The sequence below is a fragment of the Vanessa cardui genome, chromosome 30, assembly GCF_905220365.1.
Source record: "Vanessa cardui chromosome 30, ilVanCard2.1, whole genome shotgun sequence".
Taxonomy (NCBI): Eukaryota; Metazoa; Arthropoda; class Insecta; order Lepidoptera; family Nymphalidae; genus Vanessa; species Vanessa cardui.
Genome location: NC_061152.1, coordinates 628411 through 654585, shown reverse-complemented (window position 1 = coordinate 654585; position 26175 = coordinate 628411). Strand labels below are relative to the sequence as shown.

The window sequence follows — 26175 nt, the reverse complement described above, 5'->3', positions numbered from 1 at the left end:
TGCGCTACCAACCTTGGGAACTAAGATGCTATGTCCCTTGTGCCTGTAGTTACACTGGCTCACTCACCCTTCAAACCGGAACGCCGCCAAACAACAATACTGAGTACTGTAAATGAGTGGGTGTTACCACAAAGTGAAAGTCTATAAAATGAAACGCAAAAGCAATTGTTATCATGTCGTTTATTCTAAGTGTACAAGTTCGGATGCTTCTCGACGACGGCCCTCACGTCGACCGGAAGCGTCGCCATCTTGCTCGAGATGAAGAACTTGAGCGTGTCCCGCAGCGCGCTGGGGAAGTACGGCTCGTCGATCTGATTGGCCAGCACCAAGTAGCAGGACGATATGCGCCAGCGCACCTTGTAGTCTTTGTTTTCTGACTGAAAATATCAACAACAATAACAGCCTGTAAATTTCCCAGTGCTGGGCTAAGGCAATGATGTTCTATCAAACAGATATGTCAAAAGTGAAGACTAGAAAACGTCCCAATTGGGACGTTTGCCTTTAGTCGTTTTCATTATAATTATGCCAGTAATACGTTATAGTACATCATAATTACGTAGTAATGCGTTTTGCGTAATTAAAACATCTAGTTATCGCTTTTACTTATTGTTTTTATCAAGCTATTCTTTTTACTTGTAACGAAATGTAAAATAAACGGTCCCCGGCGCGGCACACTCTTTTCTGTTGTTTAGTATGGGTGTAACATATCTGTTTACTAGAATATCATTGGGCTAAGGCCTCAAAGGTATTTGAGGAGAAGGTGTGGAACATATTCCACCACGCTGCTTTTAAAATTCCTACTTTTTATACATTTTTGAAAAGCTTAAAAAACGGGCATGTTTTTAAAATAATCTGCAGGCCAAGTTTCATAGTGATTTATTTTGTTCTTAAGGCAGGTTTGGGGAAAAAAGTCCAATTTTTAGTCTCTAATTTTTGAATTTGGATAGATAATTATTATTTAGAAGTTAAAAAAATTTTTTTATAAAACAGAAGCAAAAAAATTATTTTACTTTTTTTTAAATATTTTTTTGCCAAATTTTGAAAAAAAATAATAAAAATACAACGTGTTAACCGCCTCAAGCAAAGCTAACAACATATGTATAGCAACACTCACCTTGATGAGCTGCAAGGCCCGCAGCAGCGCGTTGGCGAGCGGCCACTGCTGTCTCGCTCTCGCGACGAGCGTGTGAAAGAGACGGCAGGCGCTGTCGGCGGCGGCCGCGCTCTCGGCTGACAGCCCGGACACGCAGCACAGCGCCTCCACGAGCGCTTGCGTGCGACTATCGGGGTCGCGCGTCGCCTGTCACGCCAATCATTACACTATATAGTATAGGTTGGCGGACGAGCATATGGGCCACCTGATGGTAAGTCACCATCACCCATAGACAATGACGCTGTGAGAAATATTAACCATTCCTTACATCGTCAATGCACCAACCTTGGGAACTAAGATGTTATGTCCCTTGTGCCTGTAGTTACACTGAGTCAAACCGGAACACAACAATACTGAGATGAGTGGATGGTACCTACCCAGACGGGCTAGCACCTAAAGCCCTACCACCTAGTAGATGTCTATGCATATGTATGCTTAGATCTTTGAAATTACGCAATGGATTTTGATGCGGTTTTTTTAATAGATAGTGTGATTCGAGAGGAAGATATTTGTGTATAATTCATGGACAATATATTAAACAAACACTGATCATTTTAGAAGTTTCTAATGTGACGTCATAAACAATCGCATTCTGTAGTATATTCAGTATTACACCCAAGCGAAGACGGGGCGGGTCGCTAATTATATATATCTTTAGTAAAATTAATAGCGTTAATTCTATTTGTTAATCTATGGTCAGGCTATAGTGGTAGTGCCACGCTGTATACCTTCGGGTTACAGCCGAATGGACCGGCTTGCACGGGGAAATACCACTCTCTCACTTAAAATCGGCGTAAAGTTGTAGCTATGCTACCGCGTTTCGTCCGGTAAGTGAGAGTTCCGGAGGCCCAATCCCCCTCCTCCCTAAAACTTGATGGTCGTGCAGAATATGGTTAAATTACCCCAGGAGGGTACCATCAGCGACAGCGGTGGAGAATCCCTCTCTGAGCATCCATGCTCAGGATATACACCACCTGAGCAGAGATGCCCAGGCTGCCCTCCGAATTCTGGGGGGGCAATTTTGCGCTCGCCACTGTTCGGGGCAAGCGGAGCAGGCATCATAAGGCAACCCCTACCACCCTCACTGTAGTCTTTCTGCAACATAAGGGGACTCAACTCCAACCTCAACGCCGTTCACTACCATCTGGAAACGGCGAAGCCGGCCTTGCTCTTTCTAACCGAGACCCAGATATCTTCTCCTGCCGATACGACTTTTCTTTCGTACCCTGGGTACAAATTGGAACATTCCTTTGTACCACGAGCTGGGGTATGCGTTTACGTCAGAGATGATTCTCGACGCCTCGGCAGCCTTGAAGGACAGGACTTATCGATTATCTGGCTGCGTGTAGACTGCGATGACCATCCGCGAATCTACGCGTGCCTTTATAGGTCCCATAGCGGTAATGGCGAAACCGACCGACTGGTTGAGCACGTCCAATTGGCTACAGATTCCGTGCTGCAGCAGACTCCATCCGCAGAGATCATTATTCTAGGCGACTTTAATGCCCACCACGCAGAATGGCTCGGCTCACGCACCACCGATCATGCGGGTAGATCTGTTCTGGACTTCGCTCTAGCATATGATCTGACACAACTGGTCAACTCGCCAACGCGAATACCGGATGTGGAGGATCATACACCTTCCCTGTTGGACCTTCTGCTGACTTCGCATCCGGATGGCTATCAGGTTATCGTCGATCCCCCTCTGGGCTCGTCTGACCACTGTCTCGTCCGGAGTACAGTGCCGGTTGTGCGGTACTCACGGCCTCGCTTCGTTGGGTGCCGCCGAGTGTGGCACTACAACTCAGCAGATTGGGATGGGATGCGGTCTTTTTCTCTGATCTGATCGCTGCTGCTGACTCTGTGGCCGATGTGGTGCTTCAGGGTATGGAACTATTCATTCCTTACTCTGCAGTACCCATCTATGGCAAGTCTCAGCCTTGGTTTGGTCGCTTCTGCAAAACGGCATCACGCCGAAAGTGGGATCGCTATCAAACCTGGGCTAATGCATCTGCGTCTCGTGATGTAAATACCAGCGCATTCAAAAAGGAATATAACTCTGCCTCTAGGTCCCTCAAAAACGTGATTGCTAGGGCGAAGACGGAGTACATTGGCAGAATTGGCGAAAGACTGGTGCGCCTCCCTTCAGGAACACGTGCGTTCTGGTCTCTCGCTAAGGCTGTCCTAGGGAATTTCTGTCAGCCTTTGTTTCCATTTCTGCACAGGGATGGTGAGTCATTAGCCCATAGAGCGAAAGAGAAAGCTGATCTTTTAGGCTCTCTCTTCGCGAACTCGACTCTGGATGACCAAGGTAAGTCTCCACCAACAATTCCTCGATGTGAAAATACGATGCCGGAGGTTACTTTCCGGCAAAGTGCAGTTTGCAAAGCACTTGAGTATTCATAAGTCGAGCGGACCCGATGGCATCCCTCCAATCGTGCTACGGACATATGCTCCCGAGTTGGCACCGGTCTTAAAGGGTTTTTTCGGCATTACTTTACACATTAGGCGTCGTCCCGAACTCCTGGAAGACTGCTTTGGTGCATCCGATCCCTAAAAAAGGCAACCGCTCAGATCCGTCCAATTATAGGCCTATAGCCATCACCTCCTCGCTATCCAAGGTAATGGAGTCCCTTATTAACTGCCAGCTACTGCGGTACCTAGAGGAGAATCAGCTGATTAGCGACCGCCAGTACGGTTTCCGTCGGGGTCGGTCGGCCGATGATCTTCTAGTTTACCTTACTCATAGATGGGCTGAAGCAGTTGAGAGCAAGGGTGAGGCATTAGCAGCCAGCTTGGACATAGCGAAGGCATGATCGCGTATGGCATAAAGCCCTTTTTTTCAAAGCTTCCTTCCTATGGGCTTCCCGGGAAATTATGTAATTGGATTACCAGCTTTTTGGCATCAAGGTCGTTGTCGACGGTGCATGCTCTGACTTAAAATTCGTCAATACTGGTGTCCACAGGGCTGCGTTCTATCACCCACTCTGTTTCTTCTGCATATCCACGATTTGATGCAAATCGGGAACATTCACTGCTATGCAGACGACAGTACCGTTGACACCTTATACACCGGCCGCGCTAATATTTCTCGGGAAAACGTCGAAGAAAACCGGAACAAACTTGTGTCTGAAATCGAGTCTTCGTTAAACGAAGTCTCGAACTGGGGCCGGCTAAATATAGTCCATTTCAACCCCAAAGAGACGCAAGTTTACGCGTTAACCGCTAAAAAACACCATTTGCCATATCTCCACGATTTGAGAACATCCCGATAGCCGCTACAGGTAGTATCGGAATACTTGGCGTTGACATTTCGAGCCTCGTTCAGTTCCGCGGTCTTCAAAAAAGCTGTGTGTAGTCTTAAATTTTCGCGATTATTACACATTTAAATAAAACTAATTATAACGGATGAATCGCGTATATTAATTATTTTTAAACATCCCGACGTTTCGAGCACTTTACAGTGTTCGTGGTCACGGGTAGACTAATGTCTACCCGTGACCACGAACACTGCAAAGCGGTTATCTATACGCGATACATCCGTTATAATTAGTTTTATTTAAATGTGTAATAATCGCGAAAATTTAAGACAACATTATGTGAACCAGTACGGACTGGAAACATCAAATCAAATAAGCTGTGTGTACTCAGCAAGGCGAGACAGTATTTCACGTCGGCCCATCGCCTAAAACTTTACAAGGCGCAAATTCGGTCTCACATGGAGTACTGCTCTCACCTCTGGGCGGGTGCTCCCCAGTGCCCGCTCCTTCTATTTGACCGCATTCAACGTAGAGCGGCTCGAGTTATCGACGATCAAGCCCTTTCCGATCTCCTTGATCCTTTGGCTTTGCGTAGAGATGTCGGATCACTCTTGCATCTTCTACCGAATTTTTCACGGGGAATGTTCCGAGGAATTGTTCGGATTAATCCCGGCTGCTGAATTTCACCTTCGGACATCTCGTCAAAATTCGAAGATTCACCCGCACCATCTTGATGTCCGAAAATCCACAACAGCGCGATTTCTCAGACACTTTCTGCCTCGCACAACCACTTTGTGGAACCAGCTTTCGCCGGCGGTCTTTCCGAACCGATACGACATGGGAACCTTCAAGACAAGAGCGTACTCCTTTCTCAAAGGCCGGCAACGCACCTGCAAGCCCTCTGGTGTTGCAGATATCCATGGGCGGTGGTAGTCACTTTCCATCAGGCCTCCTGCTCGTTTGCCATTTATGCCATAAAAAAGGCACCCATTTCTGATGCGAACTTAAGGGACTAGTCTCCTATGAGAAGAGGCCTATTTTGACTCAGTCCTGTTCTCGGCCTGTGAGCGTTTGAGATGGGGCTACCTCTTATTTTAATAGCTTAGATGACGTCATCACATTGGGTGGCTGTAGGCATCAACACAGGGTATTGAGATGAGAGAGAGCTCTGAATGCGTTCATCCTGATGAGTTTCCTTTCCCTCGGATAAGGAACAACTAAGGAGTTTGGGACTGAGATGCATCACTTGGTGGTAGGGCTTTGTGCAAGCTCGTCTGGGTAGGTACCACCCACTCATCAGTTATTCTACCGCCAAACAACTGTACTCAGTATTGTTGTGTTCCGGTTTGAAGGGTGAGTCAGTGTAACTACAGGCACAAGGGACATAGCATCTCAGTTCCCAAGGTTGGTGGCGCATTGACGATGTAAGGAATAGTTAATATTTCCTACAGCGTCATTGTCTATGGGTGATGGTGACCACTTACCATCAGGTGGCCCATATGCTCGACCACCAATCTATACCATAAAAAAAATCTCTCCACTCCCCGTATGAAGAGTTCTGCTCTGCGTCAGGAGTTCCATGTGACATGATGATATAATTTCAGAACGAAATCGGAGTCAGTTTCAACAAGATTTTACCATCGATAATAGGCTATTTGACTGGTTTTTAAAATCCATTTTATATTATTTAGTAGAAGTTAAGGAACCCAGTAAAAGTTGTGTTTTTTTATTTCTAGCACATATTTGCCGAAAAATATCTTATTAAAAATTCCATATTTAAATAGCGCGCGAAAACGCTACTTGGACAATATGGCGCTGCAATGTGCGATGACGTCACTTTGCTGTATTTTAATCTGTGGTACATATAGTAGAAAAGCAAGGTTTACAAGAAAGTGACTTCATCATAAGCCCGGCCGATCAGGCGCGTTTTGTGTCACGTGACAAACTTTTGAAAAAATGCATTTTTATTTATTGATCTTTGTATAAATTAAGTATTATTTTCAAGTTTCGTTAGTAAATAACCATTTCTAAACTCATAATATACACTGATTACAATAATTCACAATTTATTTTTCGCATTGTCAAATAGCCTATTCAGACAGTCATCACTATTGGTGGTATACAATAGTTTACATTTCTCAAGACACCCAAGTCTATAGGCGATGGTACCACTTACCGCCAAAGTCAAAGTCAAAAACCTCAATTCAAAATAGATGTGTTTACACTTTCTTATTGATTGTCGAAAATCTTCCACCGGTTCGGAATTTAATACCTCAGACCTGAGAAGAACCGGCGAAAGAAACTCAGCGGGATCTATTTTTTTTTTAACGTCAATTTATAATTTACAACAATAAACATATTCTTGTTATTTGAAACAGCATGGAGGCGATCATCTCATTCCCAAGGTGTGCAGTCAACTAGAAAGTCATTAGTGCTGTAATATCGTCTGTTAGCCTATTCGCTCATCTATCTTACTATTATATAAAAACACAAAATAATACCTGTAAATGAACATCGATGACGTCGGCGGCGTTGGGTCCAAGCTTGGCCAAATTGTCCAACGTTGGTTCGCGCAAGAATTTACCGACGTCCGTTTCGACTTCCCTTACAATATCTAGAAAAAAAAACACCATTAGTTACCAAGTATTCCAGTCGAGATGGCCCAGTGGTTAGAACGCGTTCAATCCCAGGCGAGCACCAAAATCAAAATCAAAATAAACTTTATTCAAGTAGGCTTTTACAAGCACTTTTGAATCGTCATTTTACAATTAAGTGAAGCTACCACCGGTTCGGAAAGTAGATTCTACCGAGAAGAACCGGCGAGAAACTCAGTAGTTACTCTTTTTTAAAATTTAAAAAATACAACGTCATGTTAATTAAATACAATTATTTCAATTAATGTATCCTGCTTGGAAGTCAACAGGTATTAACTCCACGCTTTTTTACTCCACCACTATATATATGTGCTTAATTTGTGTTTATAATTCATCTCGTGCTCGTAAAGGACAACATCGTGAGGAATCCTACATATGTCCAATTTCATCGAAATTCTGCCACATTTGCATTCCACCAACACGCATTGGAACAGCGTGGTGGAATACGTCCCAAACCCTCTCCTTAATGGAAGAGGTCTTATCCCAGCAGTGGGAAATTTACAGGCTGTTACTTTACTTTACTTTAAATAATTGTATTTAACTAACACGTCTGCATTTTTACAAATATTGAAAAAAAGAGTAACTACTGAGTTTCTTGCTATTTCTCGGTAGTATCTACATTCCGAACCGGTGCTTGAAGCTTGTAAAAGCTTACTTGAATAGGTGTTCCGAGTTTGATTCTGATGAGACTTTGGACTATATGATACTTGATGATGCCTCACCGGTTTCTTCCAGGGTTGTCTCAGCGTCGACGCTCGTCTCGAAGTGTTGGGCGTCCTCCGTGGCGCTGTCCTCTGAATTCTCCAGATCTGATTCCTCGTCGTCATCATCGGAACCGGACACATCTGCAGAGAACCAATGATTATTGCATCAGATCAATTTCACAGTATGAGTAGACTAGGTTATGGTAAGGCTATCATTTTTTTTATGGTATAGGTTGGCGAACGAGCATATGGGCCACCTGATGGTAAGTGGTCACCATCGCCCATAGACAATGACGCTGTAAGAAACATTAACTATTCCTTACATCACCAATGCACCAACTTTGGGAACTAAGATGTTATGTCCCTTGTGCCTGTAGTTACACTGGCTCACTCGCCCTTCAGACCGGAACGCAACAATACTGAGTACTGTTATTTGGCGGTAGAATATCTGATGAGTGGGTGGTACCAACCTATGTCCTACCACCGAGTAACATTATTGTAAATAAGGCAATACATACATTCGTCCTCACTCCCTTCGCCGTCACTGAGTTCCGCTGACGCTCCCAGTTTACTTTTCATCGTTGTCTTGTTCGCTGCACCTCCTAAACTGTTACCTGAAAAATTAACAACAAAACTTATTATTATCACTACACAGTATAAAACAAAGTCGCTTACTGTCTGACCCTATGTATGCTTAGATTTTTAAAATTACTCAACGGATTTTTTAATAGATAGAAAGGTTATTTATTGTTACTGCCTTCATGACTTTTTGTTTGGCCTAAAGGTTGACTGGTAGAGAATACCTTCAGGCATTAAGTCCGCCTTTTGTTTTAACTTTTGTTGTTGGCCAATAAAGTATTTTAAAAAAAAATAAATAAAAAAAATTCGATTTGAGAGGAAGGTATGCAATACAAAATCAGCATTGGACATGTGCGAATCTGGGGCGTGTCGCTAGTATATAATGGATTTTCTAAATTATTAATGACATCCCAAGAGATCAGAAGTCATGTCATTAATTTTTAACCGAACCACCAACCACCAAACTTGTTTGGTACGGTTAAAAAATTCATCTCATTTTAAGTTAATTCAAGTTAAGATTAAATGTATGGAATTAATGAATAATGTGGTATATGAAGAGGTCTAAAATTAACGCAATATTCGAAATTAATCTAATTTTTCTTATTTTTCCCCACAATTAAAGATACTCCAAAAGGCAAGCGAGGCTGGGGTGACTATTAGTTCAACACAGCGTTGCCAACCGTACGATTTAAATCGTATTTATACGACCTTTTTAGCTATTGTATGATGTACAAAACAAACAAACAACAACAATAACAGCCTGTAAATTCCCACTGCTGGGCTAAAGGCCTCCTCTCCCTTTGAGGAGAAGGTTTGGAACATATTTCACCACGCTGCTCCAATAGGGGTTGGTGGAATAAACATGTGGCAGAATTTCTATGAAATTTGTCACTTGCAGGTTTCCTCACGATGTTTTCCTTACCAAAACTTCTCCTCCAAGGGGAGGAGGCCTTTAGCCCAGCAGCAGGAATTTACTGGCTGTTGTTGTTGTTTTCAAATTTGACACTGATTTTCTTTCTTTTTTGATTTCTTGTCATTTCATTACGTATAGTACGACACAATTTAGATGTCGCATCGGCAAAATTCGTAAAACCGATCACATCCGAATTGAGTACGCCATCCCAAATTATAAATATTTATTTCTTATGTGAATATGATCTTTGCACAAACGTAATAACTTGTAATATCATATGACCTAATATATTCGTCAATTTGACACGTGGATTTAGATGCACTTGCTTTCTCTGACGCGGGAATCTAATATAATGGCGCGATAGGAAGCTATTTCTACTGGTTGTATAAATCGGCAGTAATCGGTTTTAATTTCATTCCATTGCATTTTCCGATGCTACATCTAATTTGAGTCCTACTATACTACATTCTATCTGGAAATGTTGATCTTTGAAAAAATAAAGTTGGCAACACTGGCATGTTATGATATGATCTTCGAAAAAATAATGTTGGCAACACCGGTTTAATATGTGGTGGATGTTGTCTCATATTTATTTATTTATTTATGATATGATCTTGCAAAAAATTGAGTTGGCAACACTGTTAATATATGGTTGTCAACAGTGAGCTTACCTGCCAGCACGACCCTGGCGAGGCGGCGGGCGCTCCCGGGCGGCGCCGTCAGCGCGTCGACGAGCTCCATGCACGCCTCGCGACCGATCTCGTTGTGACTCAGGTCCACCGACTGGAATCATCAGAGAACAAAATTAAACATTACATCTTAACCGTTGATTTTTTTTTTTTATGGTATAGGTTGGTGGACGAGCAGATGGGCCACCTGATGGTAAGTGGTCACCATCACCCATAGACAATGATGCTGTAAGAAATATTAACTATTCCATACATCGTCAATGCGCCACCAACCTTGAGAACTAAGATGTTATGTCCTCTGTGCCTGTAGTTACACCGGCTCACTCACCCTTCAAACCGGAACACAACAATACTGAGTACTGTTATTTGGCAGTAGAATAACTGATGAGTGGGTAGTACCTACCCAGACGAGCTTGCACAAAGCCCTACCACCAAGTAAAAAATGCGATGAATTTGTGTTTTTTATTATTTCAACTTTATTTTTAATTAATATACAATGTAAAATTGCTATTCATTACTTTCAGATTTATATTTATCAAACAATACTTAAAAGAATGAATTATGTATGCAAAAAATTAAACATTACATCTTAACCGATGATTGTGATGAGTGTGTTTTATTAATAGGCTATTTGACAATGCGAAAAATAAATTGTGAATTATTGTAATCAGTGTATATTGTGAGTTTAGAAATGGTTGTTTACTAACGAAAGTTGAAAATAATACTTAATTTATTCAAGAATCAATAAATAAAAATGCATATTTTCTAACGTTTGTCACGTGACACAAAACGCTCCTGATCGGCCGGGCTTATGATGACGTCACTTTCTTGTAAACCTTGCTTTTCTACTATATGTGCCACAGATTAAAATAAAGCAGAGTGACGTCATCGACCCCATTGCAGCGCCATATTGTCCAAGTAGCGTTTTCGCGCGCTATTTAATTATGGAATTTTTAATAAGATATTTTTCGGCAAATATGTACTAGAATTAAAAACATCTACTTTTACTGGGTTCCTTAACCTCTACTAAGTAATATAAAATGGATTTTAAAAACCAGTCAAATAGCCTATTGTGAGTCTGATTTCATTTAAATTCTAATTCTGTGTATTCAACCGCCTTGGAGTAGTGCTCAGAATCAGAAAACCTTCTCCTCAAAGGGAGTGGAGGCCTTATCCAAGCGGTGGGAAGTTTAAAGGCTGGTAAACTTCCCACCGCTGGGCTATAGTATTTTGTGTAATGTAATATTATATTCTAATATCAGAACAAGATGCATTTAATATGACTTATTTTATATTAGTTTAGCACTATAATTTAAGCATTACAAAATATATATTATTATGGGTATTTTGTTTGTTGTTTATTGCTGACGTACTATTTAAATTATAATAATTATAATTTGTCCATTTTTTTTGTTATTTATGTATTTTACACACAAATATTAATATTTCTTATTTTCAGTCGTGAATTCCAAACTAGCTTTCACTGTGTTTTGGTACTCAGTTCCCTCCCAGATTTTTGCTACATAGTTGTTTCTTATTAAGTGAAAAAAAAGGAATAGAGTATCATTTTTTTATGGTATAGGTTGGCGGGCGGCCATATTGGGCCACCTGATGGTAAGTCACCATCACCCATAGACAATAACCCTGTAAGAAATATTAACCAATCCTTACATCATCACTGCGCCAAACTTGGGAACTAAGATGCCATGTCTCTTGTGCCTGTAGTTACACTGGCTCACTCACCCTTCAAACCGGAACACAACAATACTGAGTACTGTTGTTTGGCGGTAGAATATCTGATGAGTGGGTGGTACCTACATATTTAATATACACAACATACCTCTAGCAAGACTGAGTTATCTTTGAGTCCCTGCGCCAGCGCTCGCGCCCCTGAACTCTTCAGCAGGCAGTCACCAAAGTTTATTGATTTCAGGTTTTTTAATCTGTAAAACATAAATACTTGCTGACTTCCATGCAGGATGTATCACATACATATATAATTGTATTTATATAACATGATATTGTATTACAAAAAGGGTAACTACTGATTTTCTTGGCAGTTCTCGATCTACACTCTGAACTGGTGGTAGCCATTAGCACCTTTACCGTAAGGGTAAACGGGGAATGTACCCTAGGGCCCCCTATTTATTGAGGGCCCCAAAGAATCAAAAACTCTCACACGTTTGTGCTAACATCTACCGTTATGTATATATATATAATTGTCTGTATATTGTATTTGTATGAAATAACTTGTATAATTATCAAACGGTTAGTAATGACAATATATATTAAAAGTAGAAAGTTATAGATATAAACATACCACATAGTCACAAGCCCTAAGATTGTACAACCGATCACATCCTTGCGAATTTACAAAAAAATACCGCACCGTCTATTTAAAACTATACTTAAGACCTGACTATAAGCAACCTACATGTACATAGGTAGTACATCTACCAAAAGGTCCCCCAATAGGCTATTTGACTATTTAAAATCCATTTTATATTATTTAGTAGAAGTTAAGGAACCCAGTAAAAGCTGTGTTTTTTATTTCTAGAACATATTTGCCGAAAAATTCCATATTTGAATAGCGTGCGAAAACGCTACTTGCACAATATGGCGCCGCAATAAGGCCGGTGACGTCACTTTGCTGTATTTATTTTAATCTGTGGCACATATAGTAGAAAAGCAAGGTTTTGTGTCACGTGACAAACGTTTCAAAAAAACCCCTTTTTATTTATTGATTTTAGAATAAATTAAGTATTATTTTCATAAATTAATAAATCACAATTTATTTTTCGCATTGTCAAATAGCCTATTGCATGGGGGCCCGAAATGAAGACGGTTGTGTTGGGAACTCATGTGTAGCTAGTGGGAGGGGGTCGGCGCTTATCGTGGGAGCTCGTGTGTAGCTAGTGGGAGGGGGTCAGGGCTTATCGTGGGAGCTCGTGTGTAGCTAGTGGGAGGGGGTCGGCGCTCATCGTGGGAGCTCGTGTGTAGCTAGTGGGAGGGGGTCAGGGCTTATCGTGGGAGCTCGTGTGTAGCTAGTGGGAGGGGGTCGGCGCTCATCGTGGGAGCTCGTGTGTAGCTAGTGGGAGGGGGTCAGGGCTTATCGTGGGAGCTCGTGTGTAGCTAGTGGGAGGGGGTTGGCGCTTATCGTGGGAGCTCGTGTGTAGCTAGTGGGAGGGGGTCGGCGCTTATCGTGGGAGCTTGTGTATAGCTAGTGGGGGGGGGGGCTCACCGGGGCAGGGCGGCGGCGAGGGCGGCGGCGCCCCGCGGGCCGACGGTGTTGTCGTTGAGGTTGAGGCGCGCGAGGCGCGGGTTGCGTCGCAGCGCGTCGGCCAGCGCCGCCACGCCCACGTGGTAGATGCCGTTCTGGGGCATAGAGATCTCCTCTAGGGAACCCATCGACTGCACGCACAGACAAACACGAATCAATGAATTAATTATTTATGCTGACGACCTCCATGGTCGAGTGGTGTGTACACCGGTTTTCATGGGTACGCCACTCTGAGGTCCCGGGTTCGATTCCCGGCCGAGTCGATGTAGATTACCATTAGTTTTCTATGTTGTCTTGGGTCTGGGTGTTTAGTTTTGTTTCATAACACAAGTGCTTCAGCATCTTACATTGGGATCAGAGTAATGTGTGTGATGTTGTCTCATAATAAAAATAATAATAAATAATTATTGCACACCACAAACAAAAAACGGTATTGGCGGTAGAATAATTAGTGACTGGGTGGTACCTACCCAGACGGGCTTGCACAAAGCCCTACCACCTATTGAATTGATGAAATTCGTTATGAAGCCAGATTAACTTCAAAGGGCTACATTTTCATACGTTACAACAAATTACTAACAACTACTATCGTAAAATGCGAGCAGCGACTGTGTCGAGCCGCGTGGTTAGAACGCGTGCATCTTAACCGATGATTGCGGATTCAAACACAGGCAAGCACCGCTGATTCATGTGCTTTTGTCTGTATAATTCGTCTCGTGCTCAGCGGTGAAGGAAAACATCGTGAGGAAAGGTTTCCTCATGTGAAAAATTCATAGAAATTGAGCCACATGTGTATTCCACCAACCCGCATTGGAACAGCGTGGTGGAATATGTTACAAACCTTCTCCTCAAAGGGAGAGGAGGCCTTTAGCCCAGCAGTGGGAATTTACAGGCTGTTGTTGTTGACTAGTTTTAAATTTCACTGGCTTTATGCGAACATGCCTGGGTCGATACCATCCACTGTGTAACTATTGACACAAGGGACATAACATCTTAGTTTCCAAGGTTGGTGACGTTTTTTTAACTATGTGCGGTGGTGACCACTTACCATCAAAAGGCCCATACACCAACACCATAAAACAAAAAAAAACATCTCAATAACACTCAAATCCAAGACCATTAAGTGATTTAAAAAAAAAAAAACAAACAAAATTCGAATTTCAAAAAAAACGTATATAACCTTAAAGACACCAGCGAGAGCCTTCGCCCCCTCGTTCTCCAGCCTGTTCCGGCCCGCTACGAACACTCGGAGGCAGCGCGGCTTCGCCGACAGAGCCTTGGCGAGCAGCCGGCCCCCGGTTATACCCAAGCCGTTATTATTCAGACGTAACTCCTGAAAACAGTAATTTAATCGTTATAATCTGTGGCGGATTTACAAATCTGCCTCTAGTAGGCTAGTAGGCTATTCAATTTTTGCTGACCCTACGTTTTTTTTTACAACATTTATGATTTGTGTTCTATCGTCCGCATTACATCGGCTTTTTCTCGTTATTATTGTGTTATAACATCGTGAGGAAACCTGCCTGTGTCTAAATACATCGAAATTCTGCCACATGTGAATTTCACCCACCCGCATTGGAACTGCGTAGTGGAATATGTTCCAAGCCTCATTAATGGAAGAGGAGGAAATTTACTGATGTTACTTTACTGTAATACTACATTATACTCACGTGGCATATCATAACACAGTATAAAACAAAGTCGCTCACTGTCTGACCCTATGTATGCTCAGATCTTTAAAATTACGCAACGGATTTTGATGCGGTTTTTATAATAGATTTCATGATTCGAGAGGAAGGTTTTTGTATATAATACACCGACAATATAGTAAAGAAACACTGATAATTTTAGAAGTTTCTAACGTGATGTTTGATGTATGATTGTAACATTATTTCACCAAAATCTTGTTAATGCTTTCATATATTATATGTAAGATTTGTGTTAGCAGTTGAGTCGTAGGTTGACTCAGTAAAAAATATATTATAATTTTTTATAAAGACCTAAGAGGTGTCAGTTAATTTAAAAATATTGACTTAAGACATACAAGTTGTAAAAGTATTTTTTTTTTATTAATTCATGTTCATTTGGTCTCTGTTGTCTAAAAATTAAAGCATGAACATTGCAATAGGCTATTTGACTGGTATTTAAAATCCATTTTATATTATTTAGTAGAAGTTAAGGAACCCAGTAAAAGTTGATTTGTTTATTTCTAGTACATATTTGCCGAAAAATATCATATAAAAAATTCCATATTTAAATAGCGCACAAAAACGCTACTTGGACAATATGGCGCTGCAATGGGGTCGGTGACGTCACTTTCCTGTATTTTAATCTGTGGTACGTATAGTAGAAAGGCAAAGTTTACAAGAGAGTGACTTCATCATAAGCCCGGCCGATCGGGAGCGTTTTGTGTCACGTGACAAAACGTGTTTGAAAAAATGCATTTTTATTTATAGATTTTTGAATAAATTAAATATTATTTTCAACTGTCTTTAGTAAACAACCATTTCTAAACTCATAATATATACTGATTACAATAATTCACAATGTATTTTTCAATCAAATTGCTTAATTTTGAAAAACCATCACCTTATATATACATATATATCTCACCTGTAATTGTGAACAAACATCACTCTGAAGCAACTTCGCCAGACCCTCAACACCGACGGGACCAAAAGCGTTGTCACTCAAATCCAGGGTCGAGAGACGGGCGCCCGCTTCTATCATACCATCACCAAGTGCACTCTGAAATAGATTATACCAGTTACTGTAATCATTTGACGACTGTGGTCGAGTGGGTACACCGGTATCCATGGTTACGCCACTCCGAGGTCCCGCGTTCGTCCGGCCGAGTCGATGTAGATTACCATTAGTTGTCTACGTCGTCTCGGGTCTGGGTGTTTGTGCCGTCGTTACGTCTGATCTTCCACAACACAAGTGCTTTAGCTACTCACATTGGGATCGGAGTTATGTATGTGATGTTGTATTGAAAAAAAAATTCATAACTTTGTATGTGTTTGAATTGAACGTAAAAAGGTAATGCTGTTGCCAAGTTACTCCTTAACATCATCTATCTAACAATGAAAGTCTCATCAAAATCAGCCCACCGCAGAATGCAGATATTAGCCATAACATTGATAGAATTTAACTATTTTTGAGTATAATGATCCATTTAGGCTTCCAAGCATGTGTGCTTATCATTGTAAGTGTATGTTTGTAAGTATGTTTGTCCATGAATCTCTCAAAAACTAGAAGTTGTATTGAGTTTGTCTTTTTTAATCTAATTAGATACACTTCAATTTAGGGAGCAGTATATTTATTAAAAACAGTATTTAATTTTTATTTTTTATTTTATGGAGGCTGGCAGACGAGCATATGGGCCATGGATGGTAAGTGGTCACCATCACCCATAGACAATGACACTGTAAGAAATATTAACTATTCCTTACATCGTCAATGCTCCACCAACCTTGGGAACTAAGATGCTATGTCCCTTGTGCCTGTTGTTACACTGGCTCACCCTTCAAACCGGAGCACAACAATAATACATACTCTTGTTTAGCGGTAGAATATCTGATGAGTGTATGGTACTTACCCAGGCGGGCTTGCACAACGCCCTACCACCAAGAAAGTCTTAAATCAGTCGTATAGTTTCATCGGTAGCTAGTTAGTTATTAAACCTTGTGTCACCAATGGAAGAGATGAAGAATAGAAATTACTCACTAAAGCCGGAGGGATCTCCGTTTTCATTCTCCCCGTAAACATATCTGAGAATCTCGCTGTTTTTAACTCCGGATGCTGGGTCAATGCTTTGGCTATCGCTTGTGCTGCTTCCACGCCCAGAGTGTTGCCAGTCAACGTCAGGTACTGTAAGTCTGGACAAGCATTGATGGCATTCACGATTGGCTGTGCTGAAATTAACAAAACAATTAATAATAATATGTAATATAATTGAAAATACTTAGATTTATTTTTCATTAAAAAAGCAATGTGATTATTATCAATATTAATAATATAAATGTGTAAGTAACTTTGTCTGTCGTTCTTTCACGACCAAACCGCTGAACCGAATTTCATGAATTAAATGGTATGAAGCAAACTTGAACTCCAAGAAAAGATATACAACAACAACAACAGCCTGTAAATTCCCACTGCTGGGCTAAAAAGCTCCTTCTGAGGAGAAGGTTTTGGAACATATTCCACCACTCTGTTCCAATGCGGGTTGGTGGAATACACATGCAGAATTTCTATTAAATTTATCACATGCAGGTTTCCTAACGATGTTTTCCCTCACCGCTGAGTACGAGATGAATTATAAAGACAAATTAAGCACATGAATCAGCAGTGCTTGCCTGGGTTTGAACCCGCAATCATCGGTTAAGATGCACGCATTCTAAACACTGGGCCTTCTCGACTCTTGAAAGGACATAACGTTACTTTTTTTTCCTCACATATGACAACCAACAACCTAAAACGCGAAAGAAGCCGCAAGCGATTACTAGTGATTAATAAAATAATTGTTTTAATGTTTAAAAAAACAATATTAATGAGCGCCTCCATTATTATCAGCTTGCTAACAAATTATTGAAGCTTATTATACTAGAAGTTTAATATAGCACATCTATTAAAATATTGTTAGCCCAATGTTATGTTTGTGTATAAAAAGGCGGTTAATAAAGAGGTTATATATTAATAAAAAATTAAATACATTTACGTAGATTATGTATCAAATTATTGTTATTTAGCGGAATAATTATAATTTCTACGAATAGGGACATAATATTGTTTATTTTTCACGTGTTATTTATTATTTGCGTACCATCTTTTTCGTTGTCCAATTTCAACGATCTCCCAGAGAAATCAACGCCACTCGCCGTTCTATTTGGTTCGTTTAAAGCTGTAGATATTGCGTTCAGATCGAACGACATCTTTTTAATGTATATTATTTGTTTATTAAATTAAAAATAACAAGCAAACAATCGTAGCAACGGATTTTTTTTAATTTTCTTCCGACCCGCTTGTCAATATAAAACGTCAATTCAATCGGCTGTCAACTTTAGTAGTGACGTCTGTTATACGCATACTCAAAGTCATTTATTTGATAAGATTATACTTCTTATATATAATATATACTCATATTATATATAGTTAAAAGCTTTATTAAAATATTATTATTAAATATATGTTGTTTATTAATGTTATTAATTATTTTTATTTTTAATGCTTGAAAAATAAGTTTCCGTAAGATTATGTCACAAATTAAAATACGTGTACATAATCCTTTATTGAGTACTAAACCTAATTATTCAAGCTTTTTTATCATGTAATTAAAATGTATTAATTGACCAATTTAGATGTATTTAGTTTTATTCTGAAATCAGAAATGACAATGTTATATTTATAGCCACACGGGGATCTATACTAATTTTGATTCTGATTTTAATATTAGAGCATTGTTTAATACCTGAGATATAGTCATTGGTTATAAACAATTAAATAAATGGTTGTATAATTTGATATTTTAAGATCTTTGAACTAAATTCTACGTTAATAATAATAATATAAAACGTTGATAATTGTATTCTACGTTACTAAATGAGACAAACTTATTTTTTTTTTAATTTATTTAGAATGTTGATTTACATATATGAAGATATCGATTTTATAATTCCACAAAAGAGTATTTATGTAATTATCTTATTAATATAGGTCGTAAGAATATTTTAAATGTCAAGTATTTTTTCGAAAAACCACGACAGTTTAAAAAAGTATTATTTTTAATTTACTAGTGTTAAGTTTCAAATGAAATTATTATATGGTTAACTAAGTAAGTTGGATTTCATAATCTCTTAAAAATCATGGGCTTTTTGGGCCGATCCTTGGTATATAAAATTTGTATTTCATCGTTATCCAAGCGGGTATTACGTAAGAAATTTAAAAACATATACTAAATGTATTCAAACAAATGCATAACTAATTAAATATATACTTTAATAGTGCATATATTACATAGTTGTATAGCATTAATTGACCTTAGTCTTAGGTATTTTATACATTAACGTTTTAAACGTTTGTCACTAATTTTGAAATATTTTATAAATTGTTAATTAGTTAATTTATATATGTAACACGCTGTAAATAATTAGTACATAGTTATATGTAATATCTCCAAATATTAAATGAATAAAATCATTATCTTAGCTCCATATTGAACTATTATTCATGTTTTTTATAGGACAAGTGGATAGCGGTTATAAAAACGCTAGTGTGTAACGTAGTACTTGTTTTCCAAACGTTGTATTTTTGTGTCAGTCAGACAGTAGTACGGAATGACAGTGATTGTTCGACTACCGTAGTACTGTTATTTCAATTATTTTGCATTAATTTACGATAAATTTTCGTTAGTTCAATCACTAGGTCTACGTGACTTTTTGACTGGATACCATGGCGGGTGTGTATTTTTTTTTACTTTTTTAATTTATGAAACTTCGGTTGTACTTTTTAACTCCTTCGTCTTATTCTTATCAGATAAAAAATTGCAATCACGACGTATATATCATAATCTCTGTTTCTATAACATTATGAGGTGTTTAAATAATATGCTCTCATCATAATTTAACCTTTGAGCCTATTTATGCGTTTAATTAAATACTGTATCGCTAGGCAAACCAAGCAAAAAACTTTCAAGGTTATTATTCGTAAATAGAATGTTTTTCTATTAAATATGTTTTAGGTATATCTTTTTTTTTTTTTTAATTTACATTTCTTGCCAAGAATCTAATTTGCGTATTAAGTATAAAATTTTTGTTTTGTGGTATAAAGGCGTGTGTAGCAAGGTGTCTACGGAAGTTTCGTAGTCAAATTTGAATTGAATTAGTGTATTGTGCTCAGTTTTTTCATTTGATTTACAAAATTTATTCCCGTTTATTATTGACCCTCAACAATCGGAATATTTATTAATGTCAAAAGTTCAATTATACAATGTTATCGTTTATATGTTATTTAATTTTGGAATGAGGTTGACAGTTTTGGTTATTCTTTTTTTTTCTTACACACATTTTTATTTTTTAATTTTACTATCAAATATTTCATCCATATTACTGGAGTGTGTATATTTTTTTAAACAATTATATAGTTCAAGAAACTCCTTCATATATTTTTGCCTAAACTTACATACTTGTTTAGGTTAATAAAGATTTTTAATTTTCAAAGGGAAGGAAAAAAAAGTTATACCTATACTAGACAATTTTCCCCTTTTTTTCTATTTTCTATTATATGCATTTCTGTGTTATTGTATAATTATTGGTATTTTTTTTATTCACACTAGTATTTTGAAAAACAATTTATAGACACTATTTTTTTTCCTTTTTTTTTTTTAATTATTATATTGTATCTGTTATTTAATATATCAAAAGCTTCATTTCATTCCAACCCTGGGCCTACTTACTATACCTCTGAAATTTATTAACTATATAAATATGTAATTAAATATGTAATCTTATCATTATATTATATACTTTAAATATATTTTAGTATAATTATCATTTAAATTACCAACTCTTTGATAGATGCCCTTGTCGTCCGCCGAGTTTGTTAATTATAAAAACTATTTTTAAATGTGTCTTTATTTAAAATAAGCATATAAAACAGTACATGAGTTTCATTTGGTGGGAAATTGTTATTTCATTCTTCATATTCACCTTTTTTTTGTATGAGCTGTTCTCTATTACAAAAATAGAATCACTTTTTTATTCAGCATTGATTGAATTTGGAACTAACTTCTACTTTTTTTTTATTGTTAAAAGTAATTTTGTCTGTGGTTTCTTTTTTAAAGTTATTCTTTTTTTTTACTTTACCCTTATGAATTTAGCGTAGGCAGATAGTTTTACTGCATATCAAAATACCTGAAGATACAAGATGACAAATAAATTAAATCAAAATTTTCTTAATATGTCTACAAGCACTTTTGAATTAAATATTAAATTACTATTAGATTCTATGAAGACAAATTGGCAATAAAAGTCAGTAGTGATGTTTTTTTTTTTAGTGACACCAGTTTAAAAAACTTATATAAGTTGCATACAGTTAATTTTTCTTTTTTAAATCAATAAATCCCAAGTCTACGCATTTTTTATCTTTATTACAATCTTGTATTTAGTAATGTGCTTATTTATCATTGATTTTTTAGATAAGATTTAAAATTTTTAATAGGACAAGTTAAAAGTAACTATTATAAGCTATTTTTGTTAATTAATTGTTGAAAGATAACTCTTGATATTGATTAATAACGTTCTTCTTTATTAAAATTAAGCAAAGGATGTATAAAGAGATACAGTAATGAAAATTGTAGTTATCACAATGTTCCCGGCTCCAGCATATTCTGTCGAGAGCTAGTTTATTTATTTATTTTATTTATTAATTGGTAAACAAACAGAATACAATCAGAACATGCATTAAAATTACGAAATTACACAATTTTGAGCTAGATTACATACCTAAGCATATGTTCACGGCATGCTCATATCAATTATATATCAGTGCAGTCTGGTACTAATTTATATAATAATCAAAAATTAATAAATTATAACAAACATATAAATTAAAATGAATTGAAATTATGTTACATTAATAATCAAATTATCTAAATAACATTGAATATTTATTACTTTTTTGAAGTTTAAATTCCCGCCAATGTTTTCTTTTTTTTATAATGTTGCCCACTTCAAAAACCGTAGCGACAAAACTATGGATTCTTATTATAAATGAATATGGTGTCTAAGGAAGGATGTATTGACACTGCGAAGGCGGAAACTAGTTGTTATTAGTTTACCTTACAATTCTTAGTTTAATGACTGTTAGTTGTGCCGACAGGACACAGATAAATAATTTAGCTTTCCTCTTTGAGTCTATACAAAGATTGTCACTGTTTCTTTCAAAGATATTAGTGTGGTTATTGGGTTATTGGTAATTCGACATATATCTGTTAGGTGGTGATAGGGGTGACTATTTGCAATAATTTTAACCCCCATATGCATATTACAAAATGTCTTATTTATAACTTAGCTATTGAACTATTTAAAATTTGTATTAAGTAAGTCAGTTAAGTAAGTTTTTTTTTCTTTTTTTTTTTTCTTAGAATTTTAAAGAGCGACCTTTAGTACGAATTCGTTCATATTCGAATACGAATTTCCACAAACGTCCTTTCGGGTCATTTTATTTCGGTTGCTTTGAAATAAATTCCTAATTTTTATACATTTTTGGAAAGCTTAGAAAACGGGCATGTTTTTGAAATAATTTGCAGGCCAAGTTCGATATTGATTTTTTTGTTCTTAAGGCAGTTTTGAGGAAAAAAAAATCAAAAAAATATTGATATAATTTCGTTTTTAGTCTCGGATTTTTAAATTTGGGTAGATAATTATTATTTAAACATCCACATATACCCAATGTTTAATGGTATTTATAAAATTGAAAAAAAGATTGGTTTTAATTCATACTTTTTTTAAAATAAATTTTAGAAGTTGCATTTTTGACAAATTTTGAAAAAAGCTAAAAAACGTGATAACTCAAAAATGGTTAATTTTTGCATTATGCGTATAGGGGTTAAAATTATTGCAAATAATCTCCTCCTATCGGATATACATCGAATTACCAACAATCCTGTATATTATATAGCTGTAAACAAATTGTGAAGTATCCGTATTGTATATGCTTTTAATGCGATGTCATTGCTTGAGAGCTCGAATAATCTATGGTATTCCGTTTTTTTTTTTAATTTTGGCTTTTCCGGCAAGAACACAATTTTTTTTTTTTATTTTATCGTGTATGTTTCATGTTTTTAACTGCGTTTTAATTGTGTTTATGATTCATCTCGTGATCGGCGGTGAAGTAAAACATCGTGAGGAAACCTGCATGTGTCTAATTTCATCGAAATTCTGCTACATGTGTGGCAGGCATTCCACCAACCCTAATTGGAACAGCGTGGTGGAGTATGTTCCAAACCTCTCCTTAATGGAAGAGGAGGCCTTATCCCAGCCGTGGGAAACTTAAAGCTGTTACTTTATTTACTTTAAACAATTTACATCGAATTGACGCTATGTCGTTGGTGTAATATGTGATAATCGTTATGTATTTGCGAATATGTGCCGTTTTTAATTTCGATTAAGCCGTTATCGGACTTGGAAGTAAAATTACCGTAGATGAATGCAGTAAAAGTGTATTTGTATTGTATTGTTTTATATAAAGAAATATTCAATAGCTATTAGCAAGTTGTTTGGAATACGTGCGAGCTGAGATGGCCCAGTGATTAGAACGCGTGTATCTTAACCGATGATTTCGGGTTCAAACGCAGGCAAACACCACTATATATATATGTATATATGTGCTTAATTTGTGCAATTATGATTCATCTCGGTCGGCGTTGATGGAAAACATCGTCAAAAACGCTGCATGTGTCTAAATTCATCGAAATTCTGTGTATTCCACCAACCCACATTCGAGTTGTAAGTAGAATGTGTTCCAAACCCCTTAATGGGAGAGAAGGCCTTAGCCCAGCAGTGGGAAATTTACAGGCTGTTACTGTTTGAATACGTAAAAGTAAGTTTTATTTATCTACATATAGCGTATCCAAATAGAAGGAAAAAAAACATATATATATATGTATATATATATTGTGGTCTACAATATATCTTTATTTATAATACAACAATATAGCACTTAACTACTTATGTACACTTTAATTTTACTTCCAAAATTTCGATAACAGTTTCGTCGACGTTTGAAACGCCATTTTCTCATAAAATGATAAAAGTGTGTGATTATCACAGATTAAACAAGCTGTCGACCAATGATTGCTGTCAAATTTTGTTTATTTGGCTTTTCTCCTAAGCTTGGAATAAAATAAAGACGCGTTCATTATAAATATCAGTTGGTAATAGTTTTAGTCGAGTCATTGTTTCTAAAACAATTTGAATTTTATCAGTAATTCATAAATATGATATCTTTTCGAATGGCCTTGTTAAGGCGTATTTAAGTTATCACGAGGTATATTATTCGCTTTGTCATGAATGTGTTTGGATAGAAATTTGATAACTAAAACGACTCCATTTTGTTTTTTAGTGAAGTAGCAGAATTTTTCAAAAAAAATTAACCGGTTCGGAAATTAACATCTCAGACTTGAGAACAATCGGCGAAAGAAACTCAGCGGGTTTTTCTTTTTTTTAATGATTTTTTTTAAAACTATTGGTTTCATACAATAATGTTCTAGTAAACAGATATGTCATTACCGCGCAAAAAGTGAAGACTAGAAAACGTCCTAATTGGGACGTTTGCCTTTAGTCGTTTTCATCATAATTATGCCAGTAATACGTTATAATACATCATAATTATGTAGTAATACGTTTTGCGTAATTAAAACATCTAGTTATCCCTTTTACTTATTGTTTTTATCAAGCTATCCTTTTTACTTGTAACGAAATTTAAAATAAACTAAAATTAACGGTCCCCGGCGCGGCACACATTTTTTCTGTTGTTTAGTATGGGTATATAACATATCTGTTTATTAGAATATCATTGGTTTCATACAATAATAATAAATATATTTTCGTTAGTTGAAACATGGAGGCTATCGTCTCCAACGAACGCTCTTTTAAATTTTACAAATTAATATTTTCGAAAGTTTTCTTGGATCCTGTTATAAATACAGGCGCGCCGTAACATATTATTTCTTAAAGTATTATTATAGCCTAACTTTTTAAAAAATATTAACTATCAGTGAAAATTTCGTCATAATTCGATTCAGCCGTTTCATTGTTTTATTTTGTTATTAATAAATACTCAGTTTATATTTATATTAATTTTGTATTAATTTAATTTTACGAAGTGTGTTGCACGATGATTAAAATGAACTATTGATCCGAAAATATTTTAATTACTTTTTTTTGTGTCTGCATCGATTACGGTTGGCCACACTGGCGTCAGCGTCAACGGGGGGGGGGGGGGGGGGGGTAATTTAGCCTTCAACTTTGAGCTCTCGGGTTACGAGTGACGTTTGCTTGGAGTCCTAAGGGTTTATGTCTCATATGATCGAATCTCGGCTCAGAACGTAGGCATTGGGGTGGGGCAGTGGTGGATTTACAAATCTTTTTTTTTATGGTATATGTTAGCGGACGAGCATACGGGCCACCTGATGGTCAGTGGTCACCATCACCCATAGACAATGACGCTGTAAGAAATATTAACTATTCCTTACATCATCAATGTGCCACCAACCTTGGGAATTAAGATGTTATGTCCCTTGTGCCTGTAGTCACACTGGCTCACTCACCCTTCAGACCGCAACACAACAATACTGAGTGCTGTTATTTGGCGGTAGAATAACTGATGAGTGGGTGGTACCTACCCAGACGGGCTTGCACAAAGCCCTACCACCAAGTAAATCTGCCGCTAGTAGGCTGTTCAATTTATGCCGCCTCTACTTTTTTTTTGCAACATTTATGATTTGTGTTCCATCGTCCTCATTACATCGGTTTTTCCCGTTATTAGTATGATTCCAACCCGCTATGTAGTGACGAGTATACGGATTACGGATGTAATGTGTGTACATATAATTATATGTTTTTTTTTTTAATTTCTGTAAGATAGTAACAAATTTGGGCTAAATTTGCCGCCCCTCTAAATCTGCCGCTCTAGGCTCCAGCCTACTTAGCCTATTTGTAAATCCGCCACTGGGGTGGGGAACTTTCTTAACAGTTATTATTTGACGTGACGACTGATTTCCGTGACGTCACTAGTCTGAGCATAGGACCGCTTGTAACAACTTATACATAAAGTACAGCTAGGTTAGTAAAGTATGTTGTGCCTTCATTTCACTGATAATCGATCTTGTGAGTTCTTATATAAAAAAGAAGTTATTGCGAATTCGAAAAGTCTTGATATATCATAC

General features: G+C 37.4%; 2 protein-coding genes across 2 annotated transcripts in view; one reads left to right on the top strand and one right to left on the bottom strand.

Moving 5' to 3' along the window:
• Positions 1 to 162: 162 nt before the first annotated feature.
• Positions 163 to 18278, bottom strand: LOC124542308 (ran GTPase-activating protein 1). Its single transcript, XM_047120275.1, has 12 exons — positions 18055 to 18278; positions 16959 to 17146; positions 15846 to 15980; positions 14413 to 14565; positions 13194 to 13363; positions 11793 to 11895; positions 9935 to 10046; positions 8290 to 8385; positions 7790 to 7912; positions 6915 to 7027; positions 1115 to 1300; positions 163 to 377 (listed from the first exon to the last, which is right to left on the bottom strand). The coding sequence occupies exons 1-12, from the start codon at positions 18161 to 18163 to the stop codon at positions 186 to 188; spliced, it is 1680 nt and encodes a 559-aa protein (XP_046976231.1). The 5' UTR covers positions 18164 to 18278; the 3' UTR covers positions 163 to 185.
• A 1249-nt stretch (positions 18279 to 19527) lies between these two features.
• The window catches only part of LOC124542179 (cytoplasmic aconitate hydratase-like), a 50471-nt gene continuing 43823 nt past the window's right edge, over positions 19528 to 26175 (top strand). Inside the window, exon 1 of the mRNA XM_047120119.1 lies at positions 19528 to 19686. Within this exon, the coding sequence (XP_046976075.1) occupies positions 19680 to 19686 (7 nt within the window). The 5' untranslated portion in view covers positions 19528 to 19679. The remainder of the gene's footprint in view (positions 19687 to 26175) is intronic.